Raw genomic sequence first — 12,120 nt, 5'->3', positions numbered from 1 at the left:
CTTTAAGCCGGTTTGAGTTGCACATAAGAAGAAGTCGAAGCCGGTTTGAGTGACGTCAAATGTGCATGTGCGTGAGATCACAGTAGTAAACAATTTGTGATAAGTTCGCTCTCAAGATGGCAGGGAAAAAAAACACAGCAAAACGAAAATATTAAGAAGAACACAGGACATTTTTAACAGAGTGGGAGAGTTTATATTGTTTTGTTGAACGTAATGGCAAGCCATTGTGCCTTATATGTCAGGCGTCATTAGCGCATTTCAAAGCTTCAAATCTTCAGCGTCACTTCAGCTCTCTCCATGCCAACATTGACCAGGAATTTCCAAAAGGGACAACTTCGCAAGCACAAGTTGGCCACTTTAAAAAGTCAGGCAGAAAAGCGGAAAAACTGTTTCTGCTTTCCTGCCTGACTTTTCAAAAAATGTACGAAGCACTCAGAGACCGTAACGCTTGCATCAGATCAACTGGCTTGGAACATTGCACAGGCTTTTTAAAAAGCCATACAATGAAGGGGACTTGGTTAAAAAATGCCTCTGTGACGCTGTTGAAATCTTGTCATGTTGGTGTGTGACATTTACAATAAATCTGGCTGAGCAGAGGTCTGTGTGTGTGTGTGTGTGTGTGTGTGGAAGGAATGGGGTGATGTTCATGTGTGCCCATGTGTAGGATGTGGCTCTTTGCAGTAACACAGTAAAAAAAGTGACTCTTAGTCTCCGATTGGTTGGCCACACCTGCTCTACATCACAGGTTGTGCTTTGTTTTTCAGGATCTGGATTAAAAAAGGTTGTCAAAGATGTACAGTAAAACAGGAGGTGCTTCAGGCTCATTTGCAAAAAATGCCAGTCAAAGATTTGAAAGGTGTAGATTCCCCAAAACAGCAGAGTGCTCTCTTTTTATATGGAGGATCTTTGACCAGCCAAGATTCCCCAAAACAGCAGAGTGCTTCTTTAATATGGAATCTTTGCTCGTCAAATATTTCCTTAATAATAAAAGCAGATTCCCAAAAACAGGAGAATGCTCCTTTTCATATGGAAAATCTTTGGCATTTTTTGCAGATGATCCTTAAAAACAGCTCCTGTGGTATAGTAGATCTAGTGTTTGGTGTGGCAGTGTGTACCTTTAGACTCATGTAAAATGTTTTAATTGTGACTGCATTAGCCAGATAAACCAAAGAAGAATATTAATAAGTAATTTTAGGAAATATTAGTAAACTTAGTACAAATTAATTGAACATAGCAGCGATTCAAATATAAGAAGGTCAAAGTTCACGCACCTTTTTGAGGATGTCTTCTGCTAACGTGAGGAAAGCCTTCTCGATGTTGATGTTAGCTTTGGCGCTCGTCTCAAAAAACCTAATGCCGTGCTCTCTCGCAATCTGAGGAAGAAGCAGGAGAGTGGCTAAGAACAAGCTGCTGGCAGTGAAAATGGCTCCCTGTCCAAAAATAAAAATGTGTGATCTCCCGTGTGGCGAAGAGATCGGGTATCACTGGACCCCAGAAGCAATGATCACTATATTACATGAGAACAGTTCTAGGACTGATCAAAAGTCGAGAATCCCTGTTTGCTTTTAAATAATTGCTTGTCACGGCAACTTATGGTGTTAGTGGACCAGCCAGGACACATCTCATATTGCGGAAACAAGAGCAGTGTGTGTAGTGCGTGTAGAAACTTTTTGTTTATTTTAAGGCATGGTGTCATAACACAGATACAGCATGTCCACGTCAGTAAAAAAAACTACACTTGCAAATGTAGCCTGACAATAAAACAATAACTAGTAATCTTACTTAAACTTAGAACACACATCTAAGTAATAAAAATGTGGTGATGACGTGTGGACCGCGTCAGCATCTTACCTGCTCTCCCTTGGCTTTTGGTACAACCCTCTTGTCTTCCATGTCACACTTGTTGCCTAGTAGCATTCTCTCAACATCCTCGTTCGCATGCTGCAAAAGACAAAAAAAAATTAACAATGTTACATTTACTTAAAGGCCTACTGAAACCCACTACTACCGACCACGCAGTCTGATAGTTTATATATCAATGATGAAATATTAACATTGCAACACATGCCAATACGGCCGGGTTAGTTTACTAAATTGCAATTTTAAATTTTGCGCCGAAATATCCGACTGAAACGTCTCGGTATGACGCGTGCGAGTGACGTCACGGATTGTCGAGGACATTTTGTTCAGGCATCGTTCCCAGCTATTAACCAGTCTGTTTTCATTGCGAAATTCCACAGTATTCTGGACATCTGTGTGGCTGAATCTATTGCAATTTGTTATATGGACAATGGAGACATCAAAGAAGAAAGCTGTAGGTGGGAAGCGGTGTACCAACACAAACACAGCCAGTGTTTCATTGTTTACATTCCCGAAATATGACAGTTAATCTTTACTATGGAACAGAGATGTCAAGCGAACGTGGTTGGATTGGACCACACACACAAAGTACAGTGTACTATGCAGCGATCATTTCGAAAGATCGTGTTTCGAAGAGGGTCTCTTGCGAAGGGCAGAGATGGGCATCGGCACCACCCGTCGACTGGTGCTGAAGAAAGGTGCGGGGCCGACCTTCAGGTTGTACAAGTACGACCATATAATCTCACTAAAACACTAGTAACACAATAAGCAGATAAGGGATTTTCCAGAATTATCCTAGTAAATGTGTCTAATAACATCTGAATCGCTCCCACTACCCTTGTCTTTTTTTTTTCTCCCTAGTCCTTCACTCTCACTTTCCTCATCTACGAATCTTTCATCCTAGCTCAATTTAATGGGGAAATTGTCGCTTTTTTGGTCCGAATCTCTCTCGCTGCTGGTGGCCATTATTGTAAACAATGTTCAGATGTGAGGAGCTCCACAACCCGTGACGTCACACGCACATCGTCTGCTACTTCCAGTACAGGCAAAGCTTTTTTTATTAGCGACCAAAAGTTGCGAACTTTATCGTCGATGTTCTTTACTAAATCCTTTCAGCAAAAATATGGCAATATCGCGAAATGATCAAGTATGACACATAGAATCGACATGCTATCCCTGTTTAAATAAGAAAATCTCATTTCAGTAGGCCTTTGATATGCATCATTAAAATATCAACAATGTTCACTAGAGGCAAGTTGTGACATCCCCAAGACTGGTGGTAGCAGAAGGGAGGCTTGGAAGCATGGAAGGAGGGATCCAGGCGATTCCATCAGTCACCCTGGCCAATATTCGCTCCAAGGAACCATAAAATAAACCTTCTGAAGACTACCCAACTACAGGAAACATGGCTGATAAGTTAAGCAAGTAACAGGCTTAGCTGTTGTTATTGCCGTATTATTGTTGTGAGAAGCAGCTTTTTCTTTGGCCACTTGAGTTTGTAAGAGAATTGTCCAACTGTTAGATAGCAAGCTAATTCCTGGTATATGAGGGTTACCTCAAACTTTGTGATGTCACAGATTGTTTTCTTACGGTGCACATCAGAGATGAACGACATTACCTCAAATTTATATCCCGATACACATCACATCCTCCTGAGATAACTATATACAGTAAACCACAATATATTGATTGGTATTCGAATGGTAACACAATCATTTCAAAATGAGTTAAAGAGGCCCCTAATTTGGCTGCTGATGTAGACAGTAACATATTAAATCACTTTGTATTAGTTAGTCAAAACTACTATTAATCTACTTGCTAATTTACTGTTAACTTTTTAGTATAACATGTTTCTATCTACACTTCCGTTAAAATGTAATCAGCCTGTATTCTTCTGTTTGGTTAATTTTAAAAAATTGGGTACTAATACAATACCCAATAGTTACAGGGGCATTATCAGTCAATGCTATTTTAGTATCAATGCTAATACTAAAATAATTCTAAATGATTGATTGATTTAATTTTTGATCACAATTATAATCAGATAAAAACATAGAATGTTGGTGTAATAGTCTAAATTAAATATTTAAAGTATTTCCTACTATTGGCCAAGTCTTCCGCCCGAATGCAACTGAGATAGCCTCCAGCACCCCCCACAAACCCGAAAGGGAGAAGCGGTAGAAAATGGATGAATGGATGGGTCAGATTTAAATCCTTTGGTCTTTGCCTAAAAGTCCAGGGACTTTTCAGAGTTTGTAATTGATAACTAAAACAACAAAAGATTTTCTGAGAATAAAAATATTGATCTAAATAAAGGGTTTCCCACAGATTGCCACCATATGACATTACATAATTAGCAAAATATGAGATGATTTATTTTTTTAAAGGCAAAAAAATGTGGTATTAGTTTTAAAATACATATTTTTCTTGCGGTATATTATATAATTTTGGTCTATATTGTCAATTTTTGAGGCTTTTTGTACAATGAAGTTTGTTGGGAATTTTTCAAGTGTCTAAAGACTTCTCCAATCATTTTAGTAATCTTTTCCTTTGGAAATATCACTAGCAAAACATCTAGCATCTATTCCTGGTGTTATTGGAGACTGTACTCGTGTTTGGAGACTATTTACTTCTGTCGCTGCATGTCTGTGACAAACAGCGAGAGCTGCAGCAAAACTTGCATCAAAGTTGCTTTGCGTTGCTGCTTCAACTGCATTTTCTCACCTTAAAAAGCGGCAATTGTCCTCTTAATATTTGCACATTGTACATTTTGTAGATCGCTGTCCGCAGGTATATCTCGGATACAGTGGGGCAAAAAAGAATTTAGTCAGCCACCAATTGTGCAAGTTCTCCCACTTAAAATGATGACAGAGGTCTGTAATTTTCATCGTAGGTACACTTCAACTGTGAGTGATAGAATGTGAAAAAAAATCCAGGAATTCACATTGTAGGAATTTTAAAACATTTATTTTATAAATATGGTGGAAAATAAGTATTTGGTCAACCATTCAAAGCTCTCACTGATGGAAGGAGGTCTTGCCTCAGAATCTCACAATACGTGGCCCCATTCATTCTTTCCTTAACACGGATCAATCGTCCTGTCCCCTTAGCAGAAAAACAGCCCCAAAGCATGATGTTTCCACCCCCATGCTTCACAGTAGGTATGGTGTTCCTGGGATGCAACTCAGTATTCTTTTTCCTCCAAACACGACGAGTTGAGTTTGTACCAAAATGGATACATGGATGATACAGCAGAGGGTTGGGAGAATGTCATGTGGTCAGCTGAAACCAAAATATAACTTTTTGGTATAAACTCAACTCGTCGTGTTTGGAGGAAGAAGAATACTGAGTTGCATCCCATGAACACCATACCTACTGTGAAGCGTGGGGGCGGAAACATCATGCTTTGGGGCTGTTTTTCTGCTAAGGGGACAGGACGATTGATCCGTGTTAAGGAAAGAATGAATGGGGCCATGTATCGTGAGATTTTGAGCCAAAGCCTCCTTTCTTCAGTGAGAGCTTTGAATGGTTGACCAAATACTTATTTTCCATCATAATTTACAAATCAATTCTTTAAAATTCCTACAGTGTGAATTCCTGTATTTTCTTTTCACATTCCGTCTCTAACAGTTGAAGTGTACCTACGATGAAAATTACAGACCTCTGTCATGATTTTAAGTGGGAGAATTGCACAATCGATGGCTGACTAAATACTTTTTTGCCCCACTGTATATCAAAGTACTTTCACTTCGCAGACATGCCACCGCTCCAGACAGTCACGTGCATATTGCTTACGTCATCACAACATCTGGTTTCGTTAGCGCTATTTCTGTGATCAAAGTCTTTTTTCTGAATTTTTGTTACATCACTAGTCCATCGTGCACTACTAATAGGCAATATGTATACAATGTTTTACTTTAATTTGTATTCATGTAAAAAAATACTGATTTTGAAAGATGCGGCGGCTTCTATTCTGCAGTGGCGCGTTGCCCCGATCGATTATATGTAGGGAAAACCCTGAATTACTGTAGTATCCACCATCTGCTGATACTATACTTGGTAACGTTACTGTCGATAGTTGTATCAATCGACCCACCTCTGTTTACATTCAAGAGCTTTAAATTACCGGTTAGCTCATCCTCCTACAGTAGCATGTTTAGCCATCTCTCGTCCTCCAGTGATAGTAGGACTTTTAAGAAACGTTATTTGCCGCCATAGAGGTGAGGATTACTGACTTAGATGTGGCTTTGTACTGTTGAGAGATGTTAACCGCTAGCGAGGACACTACACTCGTTCGCTTGTCGCTGTCAAATTTGCGGGGCACAGCTAAATGGTGTCAACATGCATTATGACGATAAAATGATAGTATTAAAAGCTTTATCGTTGGCCAAATTGATATCATTTATATGGCGCAGCCCTATTCTTCTGTGACAATCTATATTAGGTAGGTGTTTTGATACATCTCTTTCATTGGGTTGTATGGTGTAAGTTTGTGTGTTTGAGTCTCACTTCATCAATGTTGCGCAGCCACTTGCTGATGTTTTCAAAGCTTTTGGCGTTGGTGATGTCGTAGACCAGCATGATGCCCATGGCGCCTCTGTAGTAGGAGGTGGTGATGGTGTGGAACCGTTCCTGGCCCGCTGTGTCCCTACACAAACACGGACGACAAAGTTCCATTAATTTCACCCAATTTGTTTGTTCTTTACTTGCATCCCGTAAACAAAGATGTGATGCATCACATGCCAAAAAGGAATGGGACATCTCCTGTGGCTATAGTGGCTTTGTGTCACAGGCTATCAGTCTGATTTGCTTGGCACACATTTCTACATAAAGCAGGGACACACAAGTGCGCCGCAGCATGATTCAGACTAAAAATAGAGGCTTTTTGCCCATATACTTGTTTTATGGGTTAATACATAATAAGTGTGGCTAAATAATTTGTGTACGCTTCATAAGGAAAAATACAACACATTAGCGCTTTATTGCTGATAGATAACTGTCTACTGGGACTTCTTACTCCTTTCAATTGTGGAAATGTAGAACTATTATCTATGCAAGTTACACTTAATGCATTCCAAATATGTCCTACATTATCTTAATGACTGTAATGACATCAGGGGCAGATAATGGTCATACAGTATAATAACAAATACAAATCAGATAGAATAATCTCTTCACATTCCAGTAATGCCTTACTGTGTTAACACTGAGCCGAACAAAATCACGTTGAAACTCGTACACACAAAACGGCGGCCAATGCCTCACACACACACACACGTCTACACTAGCATGCCTGGGAGATGAAACAGTCAACATTCATCCATCGCCACCTACAAGCAGAGGCAACTAAGCAGGCTTACACAAGAATCAAAACAGCATTAGGTGTTTTTGCTTTTTTTCCGATAATTGTCACGTTCTTCTCAAGATGAAGTATTACAAGATCATTTCATGGGGATTAAAATGTGATGACACATCAACTTAAGTGTCAGTGTTTGACACAAGTGTGTAGTCATGTAGGGAACTGAAACAATGATCCAAAGTAAAAAAGAAAAGAAATGTCAAGCAGAATTGACACACATATCAAAGAAGAGTTCTGCTTTTTACTTCCTCCAGCTTACTATTATTGCATGTATGTCATCTATTTTCACAAAGACAAAAGATAATGGTGCATTATATTGACTAAATATCTACAAACACTTCTTAATGTGTTTGTAGATATTAACTTTGAACCTATGTTCCATCAGTAATGAGTCCTTAAAGCCTGTTTATGTGCACTAAAAGTCTAGCATTGTTTTCCATTTTTTGTTGCTAAATTGAAAACATTAACAATTGATTAAAAGGAACAAAATTGATTGACTGGTATTTCTTTGTCTAAAGATAAAAATCTAACATTTTGAAACACCTAATTTATAGCATAAGTTAAACATTTGAGTGGTACTATAAATTTAACTATTAGTTTCACATCTGTTGCTATCATTGTTGTTAGTACAGTAAGATCCAGAATTATTAAGAGAGTGACATTTATGTACAATTATGCATTTACAGTACACAAATTGCTACACAACCTCAACGGAATAAAAAAATGCTTCAGCGTGATTCTTTTCTTGCCATTCACTAAGTCTATTTTGCTTAATCAATATGAGTTCAAAAAAAGTGAACAAACTAGCCTGGGATTCGCTGTGAAATTAAATTTAGAGAGGAGAGGGAACCCACACACACTCCCCCTGCTTCCCGGCCCCTTCTCTCTCTGCCAGCCCTCCCTTCTCTGCCTTGTGACGGCAAGTCATCTGCATTTTGCAAGCAAGTCATCTGCATTTTGCAAGGCAAAAAATATTTTTACATTTAATTTGTTTAATTCATGTTGCAACATGTTTGGTATTGTTTATGAGAGCACCAAATGGACTGTTGTGTGCAACTAAAGGGTTCCAGGTTCGACTCCAGCTTCCGTCATCCAAGTTACTGTGTCCTTGGGCAAGATACTTCGCCCTTGCTTCCAGTGCCAATAACAGTGGTTTAAATGTAGCTTACATGTAGACAATGGGTTTCACTATGAAAAGTGCTTTGAGTCTCTAGAGAAAAAAGCGCTATATAAATTTAATTCACTTCACTATCACCCATTCACACACACATTTATAGACTAATGGCCAAAGCTGCCATGCATGACGCTAACCACGACCCATCTGTGTGTGCGTGTTGACAGTTTAGCTTGCTGCTGTTGTGTATTTTGATAATAAAGAGATTATTGGTCCATTACCCCCTTGTTATGTTTGTTTGATATACAGTGGAAACTCGATTTTCAAATGCCTCGATTTGCGTCCTTTCTGGTCGACTCATGTTTACATCATGCAAAATGTGCCTGTGTGCGAACCATGTCGCGGCGTACGATGAATTCATTCATTCATTTTGCATGCTGCTTCAGCCATTGGGGGGCTGCTATTTTGATGACATCACTCCCTGTACATGCGAGCACTGCTATTTTGAAAAGGTCGGGCTCTGTAAGTCACATCCTGTTTATATCCTGCACACACGGGTGCAGCCATTTCAAAAAACTTTGACGGTGAGCGGTACTTCTGATGTGTTTATTTCCACAATTGTCAAACCTTGTGCCGGTTATAGCTGTATCAGATTGTCTTTGGGATCACTTTGTGTGATCAGAAAAGCTTTAAATGTGCCCAAACTCTCAAAGTTTTGATGTATAGCTTCGGGTTTCTTGACAACCGCTTTTACCTAGCATTTTAGATAGTTAGTCCCCTGCTCGCAGTCATTCGAGGATTTTATCAGTGGACTTTCAACAGAAAGTTTTCCAATTGTGATGCAATCAAAAAAGATGCCACAGAGGACCTTTATTACAACGAAGGAGAAGACCCTACACAAGACGATGAAGCATCACCTCACACTGTTAGTTTGTGCTAAAGCTAGCGATGACTTTGTGAAGCCACTGCTCTTTTATCGCTCCAAAACTTCCAGAGTGTTCAATAATGCGACAAATATTTCCAGACACAAGGCAAAATGGTTTTCCTTTTTTTCTTTTTGGACTGAACCAACAAGACGGTGTGTGTGTGTGTGTGTGTGTGTGTGTGTGTGTGTGTGCGTGTGCGTGTGTGTGTGTTGACATTCAAGCTTGCTGAATGTTGTTGTGTTTGGATAAAATAAGAGATTGTTATCCATTACATAAAGACACTCAGAGAACATCTAAGTTACTGTATTTGTCCCAACTGGGAGAATCAACACACCCACTAATTTTCAATCAGACTTGTTGTTTGTGTCTGCAAAGATTGCACTCTTCTGATACAACATGTACTAAGAAAAACGTGTTCCTAACAAGCACAATAGTACAGATATACCGGTATAAAAAAAATGCAGGCAGACACTTTGTGTTATTTTTGTTTGTTTGTGGATTAAAAAAAAACGCTTTGTTTCTGACAAAATCATTAAACTTGTTTTTTGTGTCGGTACACATTATTTTACAGTACCTCAAATTCAAACAGCACTTTAATGTATTTTCATTAAATATAAGATATAAAATTTTAGTTTTAAAAACTCCAAAACTTGGGTCACCGCTTTCCGTTTGCCAAAGCACTGGTGAGTAGCACTGATATATACAAGTAATTACAGGCCTACTGAAACCCACTACTACCGACCACGCAGTCTGATAGTTTTTAGATCAATGATGAAATATTAACACTGCAACACATGTCAATATGGTCTTTTTAGTTTACTAAATAGCAATTTTAAATTTCCCGCGAGTTTCTTGTTGAAAACGTCGCAGAATGATGACGCGTACGCGGGATGTCACGGACTGTCAGGAAATATCAGCGCTGCACCACTCGCGGCCAAAAGTCGTCTGCTTTAATCGCATAATTACACAGTATTTTGGACATCTGTGTTGCTGAATCTTTTGCAATTTGTTAATTTAATAATGGAGACTATAAATAACAGCTGTCTTTAGCACAGAGGCACAGCCGGTGTTTCTTTGTTTGTTGTGAAGCAGAGCGGTCAAGCGAACATGTTTCAGATAAGGGATCTTCCAGAATTATCTTAGATAATGTGTCTAATTACATTTGAAACGCTCACACTGCCGCCACCTGGAGCCGTCGCTTTTTTTTTTCTTCTAGTCCTTCACTATCAATATCTTAATTCACAAATCTTTCATCCTCGCTCAAATTAATGGGGAAATTGTTGTTTCTCGGTCCAAATTGCTCTTACTGCTGGTGGCTCTCATTATAAACAATGTGAATATGTGTGGAGCCCTGCAACTCGTGACGTCACGCGCACATACTTCCTAAAAAGGCAGGGCTTTTCTACTAGCGACCAAAAGTTGCGAACTTTATCGTCGATGTTCTCTACTAAATCCTTTCAGCAAAAATATGGCAATATCGCAAAATGATCAAGTATGACACATAGAATGGACCTGCTATTCCTGTTTAAAGGCCTATAAAGCAAGGGTTTTCAATTAGTGGTACGTGTACCCCTGGGGGTACTTGAAGGTATGCCAAGGGGTACGTGAGCTTTTTTAAAAATATTCTAAAAATAGCAACAATTAAATGATAAATGGGTTGTACTTGTATAGCGCTTTTCTACCTTTAAGGTACTCAAAGCGCTTTGACACTACTTCCACATTTACCCATTCACACACTGATGGAAGGAGCTGTCATGCAAAGCACTAACCAGCACCCATCAAGAGCAAGGGTGAAGTGTCTTGCTCAGGACACAACAAAAATCCTTTATAAATATATTTATTGAATAATACTTCAACTAAATATGAATGTAAGTTCATAATGTGTGAAAAGAAACGCAGCAATGCAATATTCAGTGTTGACAGCTAGATTTTTTGTGGACATGTTCCATAAATATTGATGTTAAAGATTTCTTTTTTTGTGAAGAAATGTTTAGAATTAAGGTTATGAATCCAGATGGATATTTATTACAATCCCCAAAGAGGGCACTTTAAGTTGATGATTACTTCTATGTTTAGAAATCTTTATTTATAATTGAATCACTTGTTTATTTTTCTACAAGTTGTTAGTTATTTTTATATCTTTTTTTTCCAAATAGTTCAAGAAAGACCACTACAAATGAGCAATATTTTTGCACTGGTATACAATTTAATAAATCAGAAACTGATGACATAGTGCTGTATTTTACTTCTTTATCTCTTTTTTCCAACCAAAAATGCTTTGCTCTGATTAGGGGGTACTTGAATTAAAAAAAATGTTCACAGGGGGTACATCACTGAAAAATGTTGAGAACCACTGCTTTAAAGAATATAAATAATCATTTACCATTTGAAAGTTTTAGTAAATGTTAACTTGAAATAAAAATCTTATAATTTTCCCTACACCGAATATACTTTGTTTATTGAAGTGTTAGTTATGGCAAGCAAAAAAATAAAAAATAACTGAAAGGAAAAACTGTTAAAAAGTGACGAAAAAGAAGCAAAACCGTGGCTCTAAAACCAGGTACGGACCATAGTGTTGGTAATCTGTACTGTTGCACTCAAACACAAATATAGATACAAACAAAATTACAGTTTTCAGCTGTTAGCATATATTACTTCAATCAAACATTGTGGAAATGTCTGTGCAGTAGTAAACAGTAGGGATGCGGTACTTGGTGTAATCCTGCATGGGACAATCCGCTTTAATAAAAAAAAATAAAAAAATCCTGATTAATCGAGATTATATGAAAAAAATAATTGTGATCCTTTTTTTATGCCATTTCCATACATACATATATATATACATATATATATATATATAT

At 38.2% G+C, this 12,120-nt stretch overlaps 1 protein-coding gene across 1 annotated transcript in view; it reads right to left on the bottom strand.

Moving 5' to 3' along the window:
* rab10 (RAB10, member RAS oncogene family) overlaps nucleotides 1–12,120 on the bottom strand; it is a 40,730-nt gene that overhangs the window by 5,695 nt on the left and 22,915 nt on the right. Inside the window, exons 3-5 of the mRNA XM_061886347.1 lie at nucleotides 6,370–6,508; nucleotides 1,852–1,941; nucleotides 1,272–1,373 (exon numbers count right to left, since the gene is read on the bottom strand). Of these exons, the coding sequence (XP_061742331.1) occupies nucleotides 1,272–1,373; nucleotides 1,852–1,941; nucleotides 6,370–6,508 (331 nt within the window). The remainder of the gene's footprint in view (nucleotides 1–1,271; nucleotides 1,374–1,851; nucleotides 1,942–6,369; nucleotides 6,509–12,120) is intronic.

Source organism: Nerophis ophidion, linkage group LG24 (assembly GCF_033978795.1).
Source record: "Nerophis ophidion isolate RoL-2023_Sa linkage group LG24, RoL_Noph_v1.0, whole genome shotgun sequence".
NCBI classification, from domain to species: domain Eukaryota; kingdom Metazoa; phylum Chordata; class Actinopteri; order Syngnathiformes; family Syngnathidae; genus Nerophis; species Nerophis ophidion.
Note: the sequence above shows the minus strand (reverse complement) of the source record. Positions and strands in the feature narration are given on the sequence as shown.